Raw genomic sequence first — 23,908 nt, forward strand, 5'->3', positions numbered from 1 at the left:
GGCCACTATTATCATGGGCTCTCATTCCACACAGAAGATAGTAGCTTTCCTCCTACATTCTCCCCCAAATCAGCAGACATTCATCCAGCCTGGAGGTCATAAACCAAGTTTATGCCCCCCCCACATCCCTCCCCCACACTTACCAACAGACACCTCAAAGCTTATTGGTTTATCTCCAACCTTCCTATCGATCATCGTAGCTTCAAAAAACGCCCCAAAGAGAAGGAATTCCTCAAACTGCTCCTCATGGATCTGGTAGTAGGTTAAAAGAAAGAAAGAAAGAAAGAAAGAAAGAAAGAAAGAAAGAAAGAAAGAAAGAAAGAAAGAAAGAAAGAAAGAAAGAAAGAAAGAAAGCAAGCAGTGGGGAGAAAAAAGAACAAATTTGATTTATTGCACATACAGCTCTCTGTGAGGGCAAGCATTGGCTCAAATAAAGAGGAACTTAGAAGAGCTGTATCCATTTTAGTCTTGCGCCATGTCAAATTTCTGAGCAGGTTTAATCTGATGGTGTCTTGAATCGACAGCCCACTCCGATGGCTGAATTTGTGTTAACCGTAAGAAAACACCTATCGATGGTAACTTCTGGCCGGTTCAGATTGTGGCTGTCAGCTTTTGCTATGCACTATCTTGCACAACATGTCCTCAACCAGAGGCCTCTGGCCTTTTAAGAAATAATGCACTCTGGGAATTTGTGTTTCATGTGAATGCTGTGAAAGATCCTCTGACTCTTTATAGGGTCAGCAAACTTTTTCAGCAGGGGGCAGTCCACTGTCCCTCAGACCTTGTGGGGAGCTGGACTATATTTTGGAAAAAAAATATATGATGCAAGAGCACCATGAGCCCCAGTGGCTGCTTACCTGTGTCTTGCGAGAGGCAGGGGCTGGCAGCGGCTACCGGACAATGAGCGGCACACGAAAGAACTCCGGAGATGGGCTGCTTAAAATGGAGGCCACTCGAGCGCTGCTGCCACCAATAAAGCCCAGCCCCCTTCCTCCTCTAGGCAGGGCAGGGAGAAGCCAGGAGGAGGGAGGGAGGAGGCACCAGTGCCGGTGCCGTGTGAGGGAGAGGGAAAGAATGCACATGCGCTGGTGATCCACGTGGGGATTCCCGGACCGTCCATGGGCCAGTTCTAGAAGGCAATTGGGCCTGATCTGGCCCACAGGCCTTAGTTTGCCTACCCATGCTTTATAGAGCTACACAGCCCAGGGATCTGTGGGGTGAGGGAGAAGCTGTGGTTTCTAAACCAGACAGGCCATAAGCAAGGTGGAGAACCCATAGTTCTATAGATGTTGTGGACTACCATAATCCCAAGCCCTTGGCCATGCTGGCTAGGTCCGATGGGAGTTAGAGTCCCATAACATAGGGAGGACCACAGCCTATGGGCCTACCTTGTAAATGAGATCCACTTTTCAAATTGAGCATCTTTTAAGAGAATTTACCTCAGGCAGTACATCAAAAGGCTCCACCTCCACATCTGTTGAGTTTGTTTTATCTGAAGGGGAAGGTTTTCCATCTTCAGCTCCTTTGTCTTTGTCTTTTCCCGATCCTTTTGAGCCTTTGGAGTCTTTGTCCTTGGAAGGTAGCTTTATTTCCTTGATCATCTTTGAAAACTTTGATTCGTGGGCTCCCCCAGAGAGGATCTCCACTGCGAGCTCAATCAAGAGCCGACCCCTGAAAGAGACACCTTCGCCGTAACCTTCATTGAGCTCTTGGTGGTCGTCCATCAGGGTGTGGTTCCTGGGGGAACCGTAAAGATTGATCCAAGCAGGCCCAAAAGTAGGCAAGAACCCTGAAGAAGACATATATGCAACAAACGTCAAAGGAATGATAGGGGAGGGGAGAGAACATGGTCAGGCAGGCATCTGTATACCAGCTTAATTCTGGGTAGGTATAGAAGCTTGCTGCTCAAAGAGGCAAATTCCTGCACTTACTCACTATTAAACTTACACATGGAGATTTAACTCTTCTTCAATAGTTGGTGTCAATTGCGCTCCAATAGTGTCAAAAATAATAATAAAACATTTATGCAAGGTTTTTTTGTTTTGTTCTTTACAACTCCATATTCCAGAGATTCCTCAAACAAAATTTGATTTGGTTTTATTGATATTATTATTTATTAGAGTTTATCAAGAGAAATGAAAAACTTCTTTTATTTGGTTCAAACTAAAACATTAATCCAGAGGCAAAGAAAGAGAGAGCGAGAGAAGAGGGGAGAGAGAGAGGGAGGGAGGAAGAGATAAAGAAAAAGAAATAGAAAAGTAATTAAAAGAAAGAAACAGAGAGAGAAAGTTAAGAAGTTGTACGTAAACATTATTCACTTCATCCACACCAGTGTAACACCCAATAAAGCCACTTTCTATAAACGATTTATCTTCAACCCTCAAATCCAAATGTCATTATTTCACAAAATGTGATTTGAATTGCCACATGCTGTTGCAAGCCCTCCATCCTAACTTTGGTGAAAACTATCTGAAGAAGTGTGCATGCACACGAAAGCTCATACCAAGAACTAACTTAGTTGGTCTTTAAGGTGCTACTGGAAGGAATTTTTTTTTTTTTGACTATGGCAGACCAACACGGCTACCTATCTGTATTTGGTGAAAACAAGATGTGTTTATTCTCCAAACCACCTCCTGAAACAATGAAATGATATAAAGAAGAGATGGCCTTCAGAAGCTGGCTCTTTCCGAAAGGCTTTACTGCCCTTCCAAAGATGCTCAGACATGGGTTCTGTTCATCCTAAAGGGCAACAGAGAGAGAGAGGACCAGAAATGCCTCTATAACACAGGCATTTTAAACAGTCCACAGTTGCCTTTTTAAAACTGATCCATGCATAGCTCTTCACCTTTATCTCCATCCTGTTCATTCGAGATCTTCTTCAGGTCTATGAAGTGGGTGGCTAAGGCTACGTCGTTCATGCTCCCTTCATCCCACACCTGGATTTTGACCCTTCGGCAGAGAGGGGGGAACATCTCCTTAAAGATGACTTGCTCGTGCCACACAGGATCAGCACAGTTCTTCTGCACCGTGGTTCGACCCTAAAATGAAAAGTTGTAGGTTAGCTGAAGAATCAACAGGACTAATGCATAATCACCCACACAAAATCACCTTCAGACGTTACCGGGGGGGGGGGGGAGCACTATTCTTCTGAGAGATCTGCATTGGCTCCCAGTACGTTTCTGAGCACAATTCAAAGTGTTGGTGCTAACCTTTAAATCCCTAAATGGTCCTGTATACCTGAAGGAGCGTCTCCACCCCCATTGTTCTGCCCAGACACTGAGGTCCAGCGCCGAGGGCCTTCTGGCGGTTCCCTCATTGCGAGAAGTGAAGTTACAGGGAACCAGACAGAGGGCCTTCTCGGTAGTGGCGACCGCCCTGTGGAATGCCGTCCCTTCAGATGTGAAGGAAATAAGCAGCTACCTTCTCTTTAAAAGACATCTGAAGGCAGCCCTGTTTAGGGAAGTTTCTAATATTTAATGCTGTATTGTTTTTAACACTCGATTGGAAGCCGCCCAGAGTGGCTGGGGAAACTCAGCCAGATGGGCGGGGTATAAGTAATAAATTATGTTGATGATGATGAAGATGATGTTCCTGTGCATGTTAGTGCTAAGGATTGCAGAATTGGAGCCATTCTCACATGCTAGTAGTGTCTGCTTGCATAGCTATTATCATGCGATCACCTTACCCCTCTAATACGCCCCCTTGACCACTTCAGTCACTGGAACTAGCACTGCTACAAGTGCCACATGACACCCATTTCGCATTTGTAAGAGCTCTGTCTTGTGATGTAGCAGCGCCTGTACAGTACTCTGCAACGGCCTGCCTGTTGACATTAAAGGTAAAGGTACCCCGGACCATTAGGTCCAGTCACGGACGACTCTGGGGTTGTGGTGCTCATCTCACTCTATAGGCCAAGGGAGCCGACATTTGTCCGCAGACAGCTTCCAGGTAATGTGGCCAGCCAGCATGACTAAGCTGCTTCTGGTGCAATCAGAGCAGTGCATTGAAATGCCATTTACCTCCCTGCCAAAGCAGTACCTATTTATCTACTTGCTGGGACCGAACAAAGGGAGCTCCCCTTGTCGCGGGGATTTGAACCGCCAACCTTCTGATTGGCAAGCCCTAGGCTCTGTGGTTTAGACCACAGCGCCACCCGTGTCCCTCTGTTGACATTAGGCAAGCACTTTTGTTGCTACTCTATTCAGCACCCACTAAAAGCATGGGCTGCCTTCTTGAAGCAATTGAGAGGGGACAACCAAGCATTTGTCTTGACAGAATGCACGTTTCTTGTGCAAGCGGTGAAGAATGGGAGGGCAGCCAGCGGTGGAGGTTTTTTTTGCCATGGGTGAAGAGCCTGTTGCAAAAGAGAAGATGGGTAAAGAACCAGCTGGGTGGCACAGAAGCAGAGGCTGGCCAAGCATTTTTCAAAGAAACCTTCAGAGCAGTTTGACAGTGGAACAGATTGTCTAGGGGAATGATGAGCTCTCCTTCGCTGGAGGTGCTTTAAGCAGAGGATGGGCAGCCATCTGTCAGGGTTGCTGTAGTTGCAAGATTCCTGGACGAGATGACCTTCAAGATCCCTTCCAACTCTGACATTCCATGTTCTCATTATTAAATTACTTGATGGGTGCATAACTCCTGGCCTGGGGTGCCTCCAGATTGTCAGTATTCTGCATGATGGATTCAAGGTCATACTGAATCCTAAGGTTTGCCTATGTAAGGGGATCAAAGTGCTCTGACACCCTAGCACAACAAATCCACCTTTGGACTTCAGCGCACACTGCTAGCAAAATACATTTTGGTGCCATAAAACTGATTGCCCGCTAAGTGTACTGATGTCATACCAATGTCATATACTGTACCATGCAAACACAATAAAAAAGGGATTAAATATTGCAAGGAATCCCAATCCGATCTGGATTATGTTCCAGCCCTCTTTGTTACAAATTTTGATTGGTTGGTGCTGGTGTTGACCTTTAAAGACCTTTAAACGGCTTTATGGAGCATCAACATGCCCATCGTTCACCTTGGACACTGAGTTCTGAGGGACTTCTGGTGGTTCCCTCACTGTGAGAAGTGAAGATACAGGGAACCAGGCAGGGAAGTTACAGGGAACACTCCCCACCCATCAGATGTCAAACAGATAAACAATGACATAACTTTTAGAAGATATCTGAAAGAAATCCTGTATTGGGAGGTTCTTGATGTTTGATGTTTTCCGTGTTTTTATTATGTTGGAAGCTGCCCAGAGTGGCAACCTAGTCAGATGGGTGGTTATAAGTATATTATTATTTTTATTATTATTATTATTATGTTGTTGTTGTTGTTGTTGTTGTTGTTGTTGTTGTTGTTGCAGTAGTAGTAGTATACCACTTTAATGGTTACAGCATCTGCCAAAGAATCCTGACAGCTGTTGCCTGGTGACAAGGCAGCTAATCAACCAACCAACACGAAAAGGTTGCATGTGTGATCACGTTGACCCACTTACCATTAGACCTGCAAATGTGACCACCACAAATGGATCCACAAGGTCCTTGCTGTCGCCCATGAAGGCTTTTGTTACATTGGCCATGATGCTTGAGTTCATTTTGGGAAGCCCTTCAGCTTTGTAGATTCTCACGTAAAATCTGGCCCAAGGCCTTTCTGATGGAAATCCTTTGGGAATTAAGAGGTTCCTGCAGAAAATGAAAAAAGACCAGTTCTCTGAAGAAAGCTAAGTGATTTAAAAAAAAAATTGTTTGCTCAGACTTAGGAACAAACTAGACAAGATACTGTTCATGCAACAAGTAATTATGTAGATTTATTAATTTAAAAAAGCAAGTATAGAAGGGGCTGATCCAGATCAGGACTCTGGGAGTGGAGAAGGAAGGCTTTGCCGTTCTCATCCCCATTGTAGTCCTGATTCTAATGGGGGGCATGCCTGCTATTTACCTTTTAAAAGTCACTTATGCAATTGCTAATTTCATTTCAATTTCATTCATACACTTCCATTCTGCAAAAGCACCCAAGGTGGTTTACATTTAAAAAACACAGTTGCCAGGGTCCCCCAGGGAGAAAGAATGACCGTAGCCAGTTCATGTTTGGCATATAAATAACTCCCCTGCGGCAGGGAGGGTTTGCCTCTTTTGCCCAGGACTAAGTAAGATACCAGTCGAGAAAAGCCATTCCACAGGCTTTTGCATTGCAACTGCCATCTATATACGTCAGAGTCAGAACGCCGGCAAGATTGTAATTAAGTTGTGGCCGTACTTCTCTATCTGCTCTTCTGCATCACTTGCTTTCTGAGTGGCTTGCAGTGTGTCTCCTTTCCCTGCGACGCTGATGTCGCACTTCAGATATCCTTTGGTTCCTGTCCTTATGTCCGCAGGGTCTGTGAGGACAGCCCACTTGTCACAAAACTGATGACCTGGAAAGGAAACATACAAGCATGAATGGTCCACAGGAGAGCTTCTGAAATCATTGTCTCTTGGGGAAAGGGAAGGGGGAGACATGTGCATTAGCAGCCAGCAAATCACCAGCAATAACTATTCTTTCCGCTCCGTGAACAAAATTGGAAACACTCTGGAAAGTAAATGTATTTCATTTATTCAAAATGTTCTTAACCTGCCTGTCAAGGTTCTGTTTTGCTTTTGCAAACAAAACCCTCCCATTGTGACTTCTTAGCAGCAGATCAAATGAGCAAATGAAGAATGAACCCTTATCAAGACCCATCAGGTACTGGAAAGGCCATAGCTTAGTGGTAGAGAATCTGTTTTGCATGCAGAGGGTTCAAACGCCATCTTCTTCAGGTAGAAGCTGTGGTGCCCTCCATGGTGGAGTGTCAGGGATTGGTTGGACGAGGAAGAGTGGTGGGACCCACCTGCCCAAGAGCCCCCCCTCCAGGAGGGCACAGAAGATGATGACTTCAGGGCAGTGGCGTAGCGTGGGTTGTCAGGACCCAGGGCAAGGCAAGTAATCCCCTAAAGCGTGGATTTGCGCCCCCTAACCCGTGGATTTGCGCCCCCTAACCCTAACCCCCAGATGTTGCGCCCGGTGCGGCCGGCCCCCCCTGCACCCCCACGCTACGCCACTGCTTCAGGGGTCCCCAAAGTAAGGCCCACGGGCCAGATAAGGCCCGAGGGACTCATTTGTCCAGCCTGTGGCGACCCCCCCACTGTCCACTGGTGCTGTCTGCTCTTACCGGCACTGCGCAGCTGCCCACTTTTGGGTTGGAGGAGCACCAGAAATAGCTTATGCACATGTGCAAGCGTTATTTGGGCATGCGCAAGCATTATTTCCGGTGCACCTCTGGATCGGAGGCTGCCCATGCACATGTGCACAAGCTATTTCCGGTGCTCTTCTGACCCGGAAGTGTGCCAGAAATAGCATGTGTGCACATGTATGGGCACGCGCTCCCCCAATATACCTGCTGCATCCTTTTCCTGTAAGTGGCAGTGACTCCACTGCTGGGAGGTCAGGTGTGCAGTGGCTAACCCTTCCTGCCAACCACTAATGGAAGAGACACCTATTGGCTAGGCTCCATCAGCAGGTCCATGAATCATCCAAAGACTGATACAGCGGTACCTCAGGTTACAGACGCTTCAGGTTACAGATTCCCCTAACCCAGAAGTAGTACCTCAGGTTAAGAACTTTACCTCAGGATGAGAACAGAAATTGTGCAGTGGCAGCGGGAGGCCCCATTAGCTAAAGTGGTACCTCAGGTTAAGAACAGTTTCAGGTTAAGAACGGACTTCCAGAACAAATTAAGTTCTTAACCCAAGGTACCACTGTATTCTGAATTATTTGGAATTTCTAATACAGCAAAGATTTTACATAGTCTAAATAAATTTAAAAATTAAAAAAAATGTCCAGTAGCGCCTTAGAGACCAACTAGGTTTGTTCTGGGTATTTTTTTATTTATTTCGACTGCATCAGACCAACACAGCTACCTACATGAATCTTACATAGTCTGTTTGCCATGTTCAACCTGTAGTCTAATTTTTGTTTCCCGCCCGCCGCCATAGCAAACCATACGCTCAGAGATTCTGTGAATCAGCCTTGAGATACAACTGTAAACAAGATCACTAATTAACAAAAGAAGGGCCAAGTTGAAACTGCGTATCTTACCTGGCTCATTGTAAACGGTCCCCAGATCTACTTTAAAGGAGCCGATCAATATGCTCCCTATCAGCTTGTTATGCATAACCTGTTGGAGGGAGATGCATGAAGGATTATATGCTTGGTACAGGAAGCATTTACAGAAGAGAGATCAAACATTATTCATGTCGATAATGGAAGGAGCCTAGCATTTTTAATACTAGGCAGTGAAAACCTTGCTGTTGTTGTTTAGTCGTTTAGTCGTGTCCGACTCCTCGTGACCCCATGGACCAGAGAACGCCAGGCACCTCTGTCCTCCACTGCCTCCCGCAGTTTGGTCAAACTCATGCTGGTAACCTCGAAAACACTATCCAACCATCTCGTCCTCTGTCGCCCCCTTCTCCTTGTGCCCTCCATCTTTCCCAACATTAGGGTCTTTTCCAGGGAGTCTTCTCTTCTCATGAGGTGGCCAAAGTACTGGAGCCTCAGCTTCACGATCTGTCCTTCCAGTGAAGGTGAAAACCTTGTATGTTGTAACTAATTCCCGGCTCTGATCCTTTGTCATACTCTAGCACAGAGTTTCTCAAACTTGGGTCTCCAGCTGTTTTGGGACTACAATTCCCATCATCCCTGACCACTGGTCCTGCTAGCTAAGGATGATGGGAGTTGTAGTCCAACAACAGCTGGAGAGCCAGGTTTGGGAAACCCTGCTCTAACATGACCAAGAAAGGGTGCAATTCAACCCACCTCACCCTGTCCCTCTTCCCACAATGAACGTAAGAATGGCACAATGGGTCAGTGCATCTGGCTGTTAACCAGGGACAGCTGTGGGCAGAATTCCTGCCTCGCAGGGGTGGGCTAGATGACCCTCAGGGTCCCTTCCAACTCTACATTTCTGTGATCGGAAGAACCTGCTAATCAAGCTAATGGCCCATCTGAACCAGAGTCCTTTCTTATAGTGGGAAACCCACAAGAAGGACCTGAAAAGAAGAGTACTCTCCCTTCTTGCGACTTCCAGCAGCTGGTATTCTGAAGCATTGCTAACCCTGAGCAAGGCAAATAGATTTTTTTAAAAATAAAACAATCACAAATTTGATTTGAAGATGAATAAAGATTTCTGCCAAGCATTCTGCAATTTGTTCCCACGGAGTGCCTATTTGTCTCATTCTTTCCATTTTATTCCATTGACACATTTGATTTGCAAAGCAATACAGCACGGTAACTAAAATGAATATTTGATTATCACCACAGTTAGCGTTATTATCCAGGCAGCAAGTTAATGTGTCCTCTCAGCAATCAAGAATGATCCCCAACCAAGACAAATCTCTGAGTCTCAACAAAGGAGACATGGTTTTTACATTAGCTGAGAATCTGACATACTTCCTTATGGTCTGAGTTCTGCGGAGTTTTACAGCCTGGTCTTAAGTGCTGCGTTAAGGGTGCCATGCAAAATGCAAGAACCAAGAAGCAGAAAACAGACTTGGTAATTTAATTTGTTTAGTCGTTTAGTCGTGTCCGACTCTTCGTGACCCCATGGACCAGAGAACGCCAGGCACCTCTGTCCTCCACTGCCTCCCGCAGTTTGGTCAAACTCATGCTGGTAACCTCGAAAACACTATCCAACCATCTCGTCCTCTGCCGTCCCCTTCTCCTTGTGCCCTCCATCTTTCCCAACATCAGGGTCTTCTCCAGGGAGTCTTCTCTTCTCATGAGGTGGCCAAAGTACTGGAGCCTCAGCTTCACAATCTGTCCTTCCAGTGAGCACTCAGGGTTGATTTCCTTCAGTATGGAGAGGTTTGATCTTCTTGCAGTCCATGGGACTCTCAAGAGTCTCCTCCAGCACCATAATTCAAAAGCATCAATTCTTCGGCGATCAGCCTTCTTTATGGTCCAGCTCTCACTTCCATACATCACTACTGGGAAAACCATAGCTTTAACTATACGAACCTTTGTTGGCAAGGTGATGTCTCTACTTCTCAAGATGCTGTCTAGGCCTGTCATTGCCCTTCTCCCAAGAAGCAGGCATCTTTTAATTTCGTGGCTGCTGTCACCATCTGCAGTGATCATTGAGCCCAAGAAAGTAAAATCTCTCACTACCTCCATTTCTTCCCCTTCTATTTGCCAGGAGGTGATGGGACCAGTGGCCATGATCTTCGTTTTTTTGATGTTGAGCTTCAGACCATATTTTGCGCTCTCCTCTTTCACCCTCATTAAAAGGTTCTTTAATTCCTCCTCACTTTCTGCCATCAAGGTTGTGTCATCTGCATATCTGAGGTTGTTGATATTTCTTCCGGCAATCTTAATTCCGGCTAGGGATTCATCCAGCCCAGCCTTTCGCATGATGAATTCTGCATATAAGTTAAATAAGCAGGGAGACAAAATACAGCCTTGTCGTACTCCTTTCCCAATTTTGAACCAATCAGTTGTTCCATATCCAGTTCTAACTGTAGCTTCTTGTCCCACATAGAGATTTCTCAGGAGACAGATGAGGTGATCTGGCACTCCCATTTCTTTAAGAACTTGCCATAGTTTGCCGTGGTCGACACAGTCAAAGGCTTTTGCATAGTCAATGAAGCAGAAGTAGATGTCTTTCTGGAACTCTCTAGCTTTCTCCATAATCCAGCGCATGTTTGCAATTTGGTCTCTGGTTCCTCTGCCTCTTCTAAATCCAGCTTGCACTTCTGGGAGTTCTCGGTCCACATACTGCTTGAGCCTTCCTTGTAGAATTTTAAGCATAACCTTGCTAGCGTGTGAAATTTGTGCAATTGTGCGGTAGTTGGAGCATTCTTTGGCACTGCCCTTCTTTGGGATTGGGATGTAGACTGATCTTCTCCAATCTTCTGGCCACTGCTGAGTTTTCCAAACTTGCTGGCATATTGAGTGTAGCACCTTAACAGCATCATCTTTTAAAATTTTAAATAGTTCAGCTGGAATACCATCACTTCCACTGGCCTTGTTATTTGCAGTGCTTTCTAAGGCCCATTTGACTTCACTTTCCAGGATGTCTGGCTCACGGTCAGCAACCACACTACCTGGGGTGTACGAGACATCCATTTCTTTCTGGTATAATTCCTCTGTGTATTCTTGCCACCTCTTCTTGATGTCTTCTGCTTCTGTTAGGTCCTTTCCACTTTTGTCCTTTATTATGGAAATCTTTGTACGAAATGTTCCTTTCATATCTCCAATTTTCTTGAACAGATCTCTGGTTCTTCCCATTCTATTGCTTTCCTCTATTTCTTTGCACTGCTCGTTTAAGAAGGTCTTCTTGTCTCTCCTTGCTATTCTTTGGAAATCTGCATTCAATTTCCTGTATCTTTCACCATCTCCCTCGCATTTTGCTTGCCTTCTCTCCCCCGCTATTTGTAAGGCCTCATTGGACAGCCACTTTGCTTTCTTGCATTTCCTTTTCATTGGGATGGTTTTCGTTGCTGCCTCCTGTATAATGTTACGAGCCTCCATCCATAGTTCTTCAGGCATTCTGTCCACCAAATCTAAATCCTTAAACCTGTTCCTCACTTCCACTGTGTATTCATAAGGGATTTGACTTAGATTGTATCTTACCGGCCCAGTGGTTTTTCCTACTTTCTTCAGTTTAAGCTTGAATTTTGCTATAAGAAGCTGATGATCTGAGCCACAGTCAGCTCCAGGTCTTGTTTTTGCTGACTGTATAGAGCTTCTCCATCTTTGGCTGCAGAGAATATAATCAATCTGATTTCGATGCTGCCCATCTGGTGATGTCCATGTGTAGAGTCGTCTCTTGTGTTGTTGGAAAAGTGTGTTTGTGATGACCAGCTTGTTCTCTTGACAGAACTCTATTAGCCTTTGCCCTGCTTCGTTTTGATCTCCAAGGCCAAACTTGCCAGTTGTTCCTTTTATCTCTTGACTCCCTACTTTAGCATTCCAATCCCCTATAATGAGAAGAACATCCTTCTTTGGTGTCACTTCTATAAGGTCTTGTAAGTCTTCATAGAATTGGTCAATTTCAGTTTCTTTAGCACAAGTAGTTGGTGCATAAACTTGGATTACTGTGATGTTAAAAGGTTTGCCTTGGATTCGTATCGAGATCATTCTATCATTTTTGAGATTGCATCCCAGTACAGCTTTCGCCACTCTTTTGTTGACTATGAGGGCCACTCCATTTCTTTTACGGGTTTCTTGCCCACAGTAGTAGATATGATGGTCATCCGAACTGAATTCATCCATTCCCGTCCATTTTAGTTCACTGATGCCCAGGATGTCAATATTTATTCTTGCCATCTCATTTTTGACCACCTCCAACTTACCCAGGTTCATGGTTCTTACATTCCAGGTTCCTATGCAATATTTTTCTTTACAGCATTGGACTTTCCTTTCGCTTCCAGGCATATCCGCAACTGAGCGTCCTTTCGGCTTTGGCCCAGCCGCTTCATCAGCTCTGGATCTACTTGTACTTGCCCTCCGCTCTTCCCCAGTAGCATGTTGGACGCCTTCCGACCTGAGGGGCTCATCTTCCAGCGTCATATCTTTTATATGCCTGTTGTCTTTGTCCATGGAGTTTTCTTGGCAGGGATACTGGAGTGGCTTGCCGGTTCCTCCTCCAGGTGGATCACGTTTGGTCAAAACTCTCCACTATGACCTGTTCATCTTGGGTGCCCTGCTCGGCATAGTTCATAGCTTCTCTGAGTTCTTCAAGCCCCTTCGCCACGGCAAGGCAGTGATCCATGAAGGGGGGTAATTTAATAGATGATTGCAATTACTGTTTACCTCCAAGATGAAAAGGCAATATTAAAAATGCATGAACAAAACTATTCGTATAAAAATGGTCAAAACAGTTTTCTGTTTGTCCAGCTACAAGTCTCCCCTCTCTTTTATATAATTGAGAAATCTGATCTCATCACTTCTTTGGTCATCATTCTCCACGCTTCCTGGTTCAGAAAAACAAATTGTTTCTGGCCAACTAAACATGCATATACTCACAGAGATCTTGATAATTTTGTCAAAGAGATGTACTTGGGGTCCAATGAAGTCAAACACAAAATACTGTGGGAAGAAAAAACCACAGAATTTCAAGTTAATATATATTACATCTCTCTCACACAGAATTCTCAGCCACTCTCAAACTACGGTCCTCAGGATTCTTTATGGAAGACCATAAAACAGGCGGCAGAGTTGGCTTTGACTTTATTTATTCATTTACGGACACAAAACCAAGCCAGTTCTTGGCACATTAGGGTGGCCAACGTGGTGCCCTCCGCATGTTTTTGAACTTCAGCTTCCATCAGCCCCATCCAACATGGCTGGTGCTCAGGGATGATGGCAACTGGGAGTTCAACCGCATGCAGAAGACACTGCAATGACTACCCCCAGAGTACTGTGTGATAGAGAAAAGTGCATACTTCATTGTAAAACGGTGAATTGGTTCCTTCTTTGACGGTTGTCTGCTTCTTTTCATCGCCAATTTCAATAATCACCACGGGATCTATGTTCTCACCGACGAGTTGGCGGGCTTCAATGATGGTTATGGCAATCTGTGAGGGTGAAATGAAGCATATGCTCTTAGCTTCCTACTGAGGGAGGCTTCAATCATTTGATATAGGAATGGGCAACCTCCCTGCCCCAATTTACCTGATAATTCTGTGATTTCACCTCGCCTTCATGGACCTTTGACTCCACCTTCGCTCTGTTTCCATTTCAGAACACAAGGATATGCGTCAGCCTTTAAGATGTTGTGCCTTTTCCATCTTTTAACAACTAGAATGTGATTCAGCTTAGCACCTGTACCATTATGAGTTGTAGTTAAAGGCAGGGATAGAGAAGGATTTCATCTGGAAATCCCCTCTATACAAGATTGGACCCAAAAGCTGACAGAATATGCCGAATTAGATGGTCTATCAGAAAAAATAAAGAATAAATCAAAACAGGAATTTGTTTCAAAATGGGAAAGAATATTTGAAAAATAAATATAGTAGTTTAGATTCTGTTGCAGCATTCGGGGAACTTAGATATAAGAAATTAGATATATTAAGAAAAAGTTTAATTATGATAAAAGTGTGTATTGGCAATAAGTAATATGAAATGGAAATATGGAATAGACGGGAGGTTGGGTCTTTAGTGTTATGACCAATATAAGTTTTATTGTTTGTTAAGAAAATTATGTGTCTATGGTTATTCCTGCATGTAATTTGGTATTGGTGTTTTTTGTTTTTTCTTGCTATATCAATAAATTAAAAAAAAAAATAAAGAGAGAGAGAGAGAGAAGGATTTCATCTGGTTTGCATTTTTAAGCTAAATTGCATCTCCCCGATTAATATACTGATTGGGACACCATTATCAATTAGATTTTGCATTTATATGAATTCCGTGGTACAGAGTTCAACTAAAAGAAATGCAACAAAATGCCTAGATTGGGGTTTCCCAATCTTGGGTCTACAGCTCTTGTTGGACTACAACTCTCATCATCTATAACTAGCAGGGCCAGCGGCCAAGAATGATGGGAATTGTAGTCCAAAACCAACTGGAGACCCACACCGTGGCCTAGATAGATCATTGGTGGCCCCTACAAACTAGTGTGAAAATTGAGGTCATGATGGCAGAAAAACAGAAATGCAACATTTCGTAAGTGACCCTCAGAACCAGCTACTGTGTCAAGACATGGCGGGCCTCAGCTCAGCTATTTGCTCAGACCAGTGAGCAAGCTTGACAGACAACCCAGAATCTTGGACAGAAACCAAGGATTGTCAGTTGGCCTGGTCTACCCTATCTTTCTTAAGAAGCTTCCTTGCTGGTCCAGCTGATCTCCCTACAGTAGCTGTAAAACTCTATGGTTGGTGGTGTGGTGTGCTGAATCTTGGCTGACAGGGATTGTTACCATATGTGGAATATCACCTATATGATAGGGATGGAGAGAGATTTGATTGAGTTTGCATTTAAAGACAAATCTATCTAGTTTTCTAAAAACATGTTGCAAAACAAAACACAGCCTTTCTTTGAAATCTGAATTTTGCAATGCAATTCTCCTGCCAAGTCATGTGTTCAAAATGCATATACTTGGGTAAAATGTGCATAGAAACGTGATATTAGGGAGAATTGCTTTGCAACAATGTGCACAATAAAAAAAAATGAGGAACAGAAAAAGAAATGGACAGATTCAACCACCCCTCTTTGGGATTTTGGGGTTAGCTCAATGAAAAAAATGTATATTAGGCATGTACAGGGGCCTGTTTGCTTGCTACCCAGATGGTTTTATTTCTTCACTTTATATCACTGTCAGAGAAACATCGCTCCATTTACTTTGCAGCTTTAGCTATAAAACAGATTTTGAAGGTTGGTCCAATTTCCACTGGAGTCAGCAGCTGCCCTTATTCTGACAACAGCGAAGTCTACATCCAAGACCATTGATCTCTTTGTTTCTGTGAAAGGCTGTGACAATTAACTGTCCATTCTCCATGCCATGTTTGTTGACAGGGCCTATTCCTGGTTCTCCTCCCATCATTCTCTCCTACCCCAGACTTCCATCTAGTGACAGTTCTGTCTTGTGGTGACAACATTTTGCTGACAAGGACATCCCATTAGACTGTGGATAAGCACAATGACCAAGAGATAAGCTATTTGAGCACACTGGCGTTCTGTCATTGACCGTGTCAACAGCAGCAGTGCCTTCCTCAAGGGCAGAGGGACTGGGCAGCCATTTTGTGACCCTGCAGCACAATACCTCTTTTGGGGAGGCCCTGAGGCACCAAAGCTACTGGTGGAGGCTGAGTCGTCATACATATTTTCGCCCTCTTCCCCATCTTGACCTGTAAGGAACTCCTGATGTAGGCTATCGGTGTCATCAGGCTCACCTGAGAAAGAAAGAAAGAAGAAAGAAAGAAAGAAAGAAAGAAAGAAAGAAAGAAAGAAAGAGTGATTCACCTGTAAATATAGACTCCAGGGCAGTACCCAATAAAACAGTTCTGCTAGCCCAAGGAGTTTTAGCTGTGCTGCTATGGACTTTCCCACTGCATACCCCATAAATCTGTAAATGGGTTGGGGAAAACCCAGGAACAGATTTAGAGGGTGTGTGGGATGTGCGTAGAAAGAAGAGGGTGAGCAGCTAAACCTTCTTGTGCTAGTACAACTGTTTCATTGGATACAGACTTAGAAATAATAATAATAATAATAATAATAATAATAATAATAATAATAATAATAAATTTATTATTTATACCCCGCCCATCTAGCTGAGTTTCCCCAGACACCCTGGGCGGCTCCCAATCAAGTGTTAAAAACAATACAGCATTAAATATTAAAAACTTCCCTAAACAGGGCTGCCTTCAGATGTCTTTAAAGATAAGATAGCTGCTTATTTCCTTGACAACTGATGGGAGGGCGTTCCACTACCGAGAAGGCCCTCTGTCTGGTTCCCTGTAACTTGGCTTCTCACAATGAGGGAACCGCCAGAAGGCCCTTGGCGCTGGACCTCAGTGTCCAGGCTGAACAATGGGGGTGGAGATGCTCCTTCAGGTATATAGGACCAAGGCCATTTCAATTTAGTCGCTTGCCAGTAGGGATACACAGCCCCTGCTTGTTCCTGTTCAGATCCCACATTCCTCAGCCAGTCCTTGTGAACCATCGCATATCTGTCAACTGCCCTGGAAAAACCCATACATCCTGTTTTCCCCCACAAGAACATGGTGGCCATTTTGAATGGCCTTGCTCTTGTGCGATTTCAGGTCAAGATCTTGCCCCCAAAAAAACATTTTTTGAGGGGGTCCACAATCTTGCGTGGCACACCAAAACACACATTTTTGGGTGCCGTGCCCAAAAAAGTGCCTTTTCCAGGTCTGCGATCTCGCACAGGTCATGTGTCTGTCTTACATGTGATTTCAGACCCAGAAGATGGTGTCCTGGATTTGGGCCTTGCTGTGTTGGAAGGTATGCCATCAATAACAGTCCTACGACCTGAAGCTCTGAACATCCAACAGATGCTAGATGTTTTATGAACTTCAGATCCATACAGACAGTAGCGGCCAATGTGGTGAAACAGGTGACATCCTAAAACAGGTGTCACTGCTGCTTACCTGGATGGGGAGAATGGTGGCAAGGTTGGCACTCCACAGGGACACCAGCAGAGCCAATTAAGACTTTTCTGCCACCTTGCCAACAAAGGTCCGTATAGTTAAAGCTATGGTTTTCCCAGTAGTGATGTATGGAAGTGAGAGCTGGACCATAAAGAAGGCTGATCCCCAAAGAATTGATGCTTTTGAGTTATGGTGCTGGAAGAGACTCTTGAGAGTCCCATGGACTGCAAGAAGATCAAACCTCTCCATTCTGAAGGAAATCAGCCCTGAGTGCTCACTGGAAGGACAGATCCTGAAGCCGAGGCTCCAATACTTTGGCCACCTCATGAGAAGAGAAGACTCCCTGGAAAAGACCCTGATGTTGGGAAAGATGGAGGGCACAAGGAGAAGGGGACGACAGAGGACGAGATGGTTGGACAGTGTTCTCGAAGCTACCAGCATGAGTTTGACCAAACTGCAGGAGGCAGTGGAAGACAGGAGTGCCTGGCGTTCTCTGGCCCATGGGGTCACGAAGATTCAGACACGACTAAACGACTAAACAACAACAACTGGTGTATTTGCATAGTCTTGACCTCACACCATGATCCCCCAGGTTGCAGATGTGGAGAAAGGGAGGCTGAGAGGGCACAGCTTGCATAGTGAGTTCACAATTGGGGTGTGACTCTGCCGCAGTCTTGATGTGCAGCTCAGTCCCTTAGCAACTACTCTGCATCAGCTCTCATGGCATTTCAGGATGCGGAATGACACTGTCCCCTTGTGCCCTGCAAGGATCCTCCAGACACTTTCAGCTGGAAGTACCCTAAGTAGGCAGGGTTCATGTTTCACTAAAGCAAACATCACATTTTATCACTCACTTTATCACTTGTCCCTGAGGCTCAGCTGAAATAACTGCCCTGTGACATCATCTCACACTTGTCCTCCATTCCAACCAGCTCTATTATTGACCTAGTAGGTCTTACCCACTGCTCCTTTGTTTGTTATCGTTAATCCCTTCTCTCCTTTCTTCTTCTTCTTCAGCTTTATTCCAGAAAACAACCCTTTCCTGCAAAAAAATAAAATAAAATTTAAAAAAGAGCAGTCACAGAAACAGGTGGGGCTTGCAACAAAATGTTGCAGTGTGGAGTGGTCCCAGCCAGCTAGCCTCTTTCAAGATACTCCATTGTTTTTCAGATCCCAGCTCATGACCTTTGCAGTAAGGAACTCCCCGTTGTCTGCGACAGAACCACCAACCGAGGTCTCAGAATGTTTGCTTTCCCTCAACCACCTCTGGTCCAGTTAACATCTTGAGTGTTTACATTCCCACTATGTGCTCTGACGTGAGTAACTAGACCAGGCTATCAGGAAGGTCTCAGACTGTGAACACCTATTCCTGGTGGGAGATATCAGTGCCAAAGGTGGACCATCACACATGGAACAGCTACATGGGCCACTTTGGTATTGGCAGTAGGAATGAGAATGAGAATGAACAAAGGATGCTCAGACTGTCCTCATATCACAACATCACGAACATGATGTTCTCTACCAAGACAAAACAATGAGTGTCTTGGAGGCATCCAAGGTCAGGTCACTGTCACCAGCTGGACTTCAGAGTCACCAGGCAATCGCCACTGTTGTGTTGGTGTCACAAGGAGCTACCATAGTGCCAACTTCAACATGGACCACTGAGCAAGACCCATCTCCAGCCAAAGAGGACCATAACACAAAGCAGGAAGTGCAGCCTCTCTTAGAGTCCACCCACCCACCCCAGAGTCTTGTTGGACTTCTGCAAAGCTTGAGACGCACCCAGGCTGCTGATACCTCCTTGCATAGATAGTGCTGTTTTGGCTACATAACAATCCACACTTAGAGAAGGAGTTTGCTGTTAGTAGATATGATGTCATCGCCAAAGAAGAAGAAAATGTTGTTTCTTTGGTTTGCTCTGTGTGGGACGCAGGTGGTGCTGTGGTCTAAACCACTGAGCCTAGGGCTTGCCAATCAGAAGGTCAGTGGTTCGAATCCCCACGACAGGATGCTCGGTCCCAGCTCCTGCCCACCTAGCAGTTCAAAAGCACATCAAAGTGCAAGTAGATAAATCAGTACCGCTCCTGTGTGAAGGTAAACGGTGTTTCCATGTGCTGTTCTGGTTTTGCCAGAAGCAGCTTAGTCATGCTTGCCACACGACCCGGAAAAACTGTCTGCAGACAAACGTCGACTCCCTCGGCCAGTAAAGCAAGATGAGTGCCGCAACCCCAGAGTCGTTCTCGACTGGACTTAACTGTCAGGGGTCCTTTACCTTTTTATGTGCAGTAACGAACTTGTTTCAGTGGTATTGCACTTGAGCAGGGCAGTCTGTATGTCATAACGGCACACAAGGACAGGAAAAGCCCCAAATTCCATACTGGGAATCTGGCTTGCAAAGAAACACAGCTGTCTTTCTTTGGCCCTATGTATGTCACACATTGTATGCATATTGAATGCACATGTCATCCCTTAAAGAATCTTGAGAACTCCGGTTTATAGAGGGTGCTGGGAACTATAGCACCGTAAAGGGTAAACTATGGTTCCCAGGATTCTTTGTCAGGAAAAAAAGTTCTTCAGATGTATAAATAACTAAAAAGTTTCCACTCTTAACTGTATGTTTAACAGTAAATGGGTAATGCCTGAAGCCAGAATATTAATTTCTTGCCTCTTCTCATGAGCAGCAGAAGCAGAACAATTTATGCAAACTGAAAGTAATTAGGCAAATCAGTCTAAACTTGTATAAGCTGTACAGTTTGCAGGAAACGGTTTTTCTTGGTACAGAATTCTGAATTAGGCTGTTGGTATCCATTGGGGACATGCTGGTGAAACAGGAGATCGGGTTTCTGTTTTCTTTTTATTAAAGATTTCTTGGTTTACAAAAGTATGTGCAATGTCTCTTTTTTCAAGTTACATTTTCTACAGATCAGTTTCGTTTGTTGAGACATTAGTGTTACATTAGGAAGAAAAGGGGGAAAGAAGTGGAGGGGGCATGGTGAGTGGGGGTGGGGTGGGGTGGAAACGCTTCTATTCTACTTAGTGTAGCAATTCTCAACCTGTGGGTCCCTAGATGTTGTTGGACCACAACTCCCATCATCCCTAAGCTCTGGCCTTGCTAGCTGGAGTGATGGGAGTTGTAGTTCTTCAGCAACATCTGGGGACCCACAGGTTGAGAAAGGCTGACTTAATGTATGTGTGGGGTTTTGTGTCAGTGTCGCTTGTGTGGGTTCTCTTTACTATTTGCTTGTGTTCCTTTGGTGGTGAGAGAGGTTGGGGTTGACCTAGGGTGTGGTTGTTTGTTTGTGATTGGCTGTGAACTTTGTTTTCATGTTTGAGTGGGGTGGGTGGGTGTTTTGGATCAGGTTAGCCATATTGATTCATATGCTGTTGGTGGATTCTTGTTGTTGTCTTGTTGGGCTGTGTATGCAATAAAGGGGAGCCATACTGGGGTGAAGGCATCTTCTTCTATTTGTTCCCATGTCAGTTTCAGTTTATTGGTTAGTTTTTCTAATAAGGCTTTCCCCCATACTATTTGACACCATCGGTCCACGCAGCAGATCAGGTTTCTTACCTGAGTAATAACAAGCTAGTAATATTTGCAGCTCATACCTGACCGTTTGCAACTAAACTAAATGTATTCAGGTTACAGAGACCTCAAAAGGCAGGGGTTTTTGTTACCTGATCAGTTATATCTTATTTCCAGAACTGCCAAAGTACATGAATTAATTACAGAGGGGAAAGCTCAGGCGAAGGCATCTGAATCTGAAAGAGTGAGACGAGTTACCAACTTGTTTCTGCTGCAGGGGGCTTTGGTAACACATCCAGCAAATTTGTCAGCAAAATTTTTTCCAGAGGGGCAGAAGGGGTCCTTCCAGGCTGTTGCTATTTTCAGGTGGGATTCAATCACATACTGGCCAAATTCAGTTTGCACAAATTAAAGGTGAATTACTCTTGCACAGCAAAACCTACTTCTGCCCCAGAATTGGAGTCCTTTTTGGGGAGTGGGGCATGGGGACCCCAGTTTTGCTCAGCTTTCTGTATAGCATCCATCTGAGGAGACTTCTGGCTAAAAAACAGAAGCCTCCTCAATATGGTGCTCCTCAGGACTCACCGTTGTTCCTAGGGGTGGAGAGGAACGGTGGTCAATGGGAGGTGAAGAAGAAGCCACAGAGATGTGAGTAGCCATGACACCTCACTGCACTGGCTCACATTAACAGCTACAACACGAATGTGGATGGCGCTGTGGTCTAAACCACTGAGCCTCTTGGGCTTACCGATCAGAAGGTCAGCTGTTCAAATCCCCGCGATGGGGTGAGCTCCCATTGCTCTGTCCCAGCTCCTGCCAACCTAGCAGTTCGAAAGCACACCAGTGCAAGTAGATAAATAGGTACCGCTGTGGCGGGAAGGTAAACAGCATTTCTGTGCGCTCTGGTTTCCGTCATGGTGTGCTGTTGTGCCAGCAGTGGTTTAGTCATGCTGGCCACATGATCTAAAAAGCTGTCTGTGGACAAACGGCAGCTCCCTCAGCCTGAAAACGAGATGAGCGCCGCAACCCCATAGTCACCTTTGGCTGGACTTAACCGTCCAGGGGTCCTTTGCCTGTAACAGCTACAGCTGCCTCAGCACCCTGCCAGCTTCCTCAGTGAGGAAGAGCAATGAAGGGCAAAAGAGCATCGCATCCCACACTCTCAGAGCTCATTCACACTTCCACTTGTGTTGTGCCTAGAAAACATGGCTCTCTAAGTGGTTTTCCCCCTTGCCCTGCTCCTTTCCAGGTCAAGCAAGCTTCCTTGGGAGGTGTTGGGCTCTCCATCACTGGAAGATGCTTGGAGGAGATTGTAGCCACATATTCCCGCATTAGACTAGATGACATCCAAGATCTCTTCCAACTATATACTTCTATGAGCCTCTTTTTTCATACAATTTTTATAAAATTTTCTGTTTTACAATTTTGAATACTCATTTAAACATCCTTAAAATATCGACGGCTTCCCTTCTTCTCTTTCCATGGTTCATTTAGCATACCATAAATCCCTGCATATTTTACATATGGTAAACCGTTCAGAAATTCCATTATTACATCCATCAAATATTATTTACACTTATTTACATTGCTGGGGAAACCCAGCCAGATGGGCGGGGTATAAATAATAAATAATTAAATTATTATTTTTATGAATTTATCTTAATGCTGCCAGCGTTTTCAAGTGTACACAATTCCCCCCCAATATATTTAATAAACATTTTTCAGTCTTCTTTAAATGTATGTTCTTCTTGTTCTCTTATTCTGCATGTTAAGTTCAATCAATTCCAATCAACTACTCTTCTAGCATCTGGCCAGAATGAGAAACTTCAGTCTGAGACTGGAAAATTCTAACCAAGGAGGGTTGATGTTAATAATAATAATAATAATAATAATAACAATAATAATAATAATATAGTATTTATATTATGCCCATCTGACTGGGTTCCTCCAGCCACTCTAGGCAGCTTACAACAAAATATTAAAAACACAGTAATGCATGCAGCCTCCCATTTCAGAAGCTACTGGATAGTCCTATCTGCTGGGGAGCAAGAATGGGCCAAGGATATTTCCTTCATGTCTTGCCTGTGGCTTTTCCGGAAGCATCTGATTGGCTACTATGGGTAACAGAATTCTGGACTAGATGGGCCTTGGATTGGATGCCATTTTTTTTACCATAGCTCAAATGATTCCTGCATAAGGTTTTTCTAGTCCCTGACATGGACTGTGCTGTTCACTGCATGAGCTCAAGGAATCTTCCTTCTAGCTGATGCTTAGGTGCTTTTCAAAACACATGGCCATAAGACAGCTTAATGCGTTTCCACTATCAGAATGGGACTGTTTTGCATAATGCACACCATTAATATCTAACCCAGCGTAGCGGAGACCGTGGGAAATAAATAGACAAGTTAGAAACTGAAGGTGCTGATTCCCAGGATTGTGAATGAAATAGCCCATCCTAAATGCCTTTATCTTTAAGGAACTGAAAGCACATTTGCGAAGCTTTAACAGCACATTTATGCAAAGCAGCCTGAAGACAGGCATGGCAACCACTGCCAACCTTTGACAGGGATCGCAACAATCTTTGGCTAAACTGCTATTTCCATGTTTGTAATTGTATGAAAAGACACGCCGCTAATGATGTAAAATATGAAGGAATTTAAGCAGAATGATTTATGCAGCAGGATAGAGTAAACCTGCTTGCATGCTTCTGTGAAACAAGTGTCCCTAGTTTCCAGGGACAGTCCCGGAATTACAAAAACCATCCTGGCTTCTGATTTGACCCTGGAATGTCCCTATTTCCCCTGCCAGCACCACTGTTGCATAACCTGCATAATATGCACCAAATATTTCTATACCTGAAATAGACTTGAAATTTATAAGTATCACAGAATTTAGATTTTTCTTGCGCAGAACGCGGGTTACAAATTCTACTTAAATTGCCATGAAAACAGTGGGGCTTCAGACCACACAGTCACATGCTTAATTCCTCTAGGTGTGATTGTCTGGCTTGGACCGATGCTTCCTCTAGCACTGGACAATGGAAAAATGGGTATGGGCTAATGCTTCATCTTTAGATAAGCAAAAGGCTTTTGACACAATAGAAAACGAGCCAAATCAAGGGAGCAACTTCCACCCAATTCACAGCATGCCCTAACAATGATGTCCATTCAAGCATAGTGAATTAACAGTGCGCTACACTGACTCGACTCTCCCTCTCTTCACTTGAACTAGGAGAAAACTTGCTTTCAGCCCTGCATTTCAGAGTCCTGCA

At 44.6% G+C, this 23,908-nt stretch overlaps 1 protein-coding gene across 2 annotated transcripts in view; it reads right to left on the bottom strand.

Moving 5' to 3' along the window:
* Positions 1-23,908, bottom strand: part of FER1L6 (fer-1 like family member 6) — a 117,278-nt gene that overhangs the window by 78,382 nt on the left and 14,988 nt on the right. For both annotated transcript variants that reach the window (XM_081918630.1, XM_081918629.1), the window contains exons 2-12: positions 18,074-18,156; positions 15,767-15,896; positions 13,681-13,735; positions 13,452-13,583; positions 13,033-13,095; positions 8,107-8,185; positions 6,250-6,406; positions 5,489-5,675; positions 2,846-3,038; positions 1,440-1,789; positions 144-252 (exon numbers count right to left, since the gene is read on the bottom strand). In XM_081918630.1, coding sequence (XP_081774756.1) covers positions 144-252; positions 1,440-1,789; positions 2,846-3,038; positions 5,489-5,675; positions 6,250-6,406; positions 8,107-8,185; positions 13,033-13,095; positions 13,452-13,583; positions 13,681-13,735; positions 15,767-15,896; positions 18,074-18,156 — 1,538 coding nt within the window. The remainder of the gene's footprint in view (positions 1-143; positions 253-1,439; positions 1,790-2,845; positions 3,039-5,488; positions 5,676-6,249; positions 6,407-8,106; positions 8,186-13,032; positions 13,096-13,451; positions 13,584-13,680; positions 13,736-15,766; positions 15,897-18,073; positions 18,157-23,908) is intronic.

The sequence above is a fragment of the Podarcis melisellensis genome, assembly GCF_964234715.1.
Source record: "Podarcis melisellensis genome assembly, chromosome: 7".
Taxonomy (NCBI): Eukaryota; Metazoa; Chordata; class Lepidosauria; order Squamata; family Lacertidae; genus Podarcis; species Podarcis melisellensis.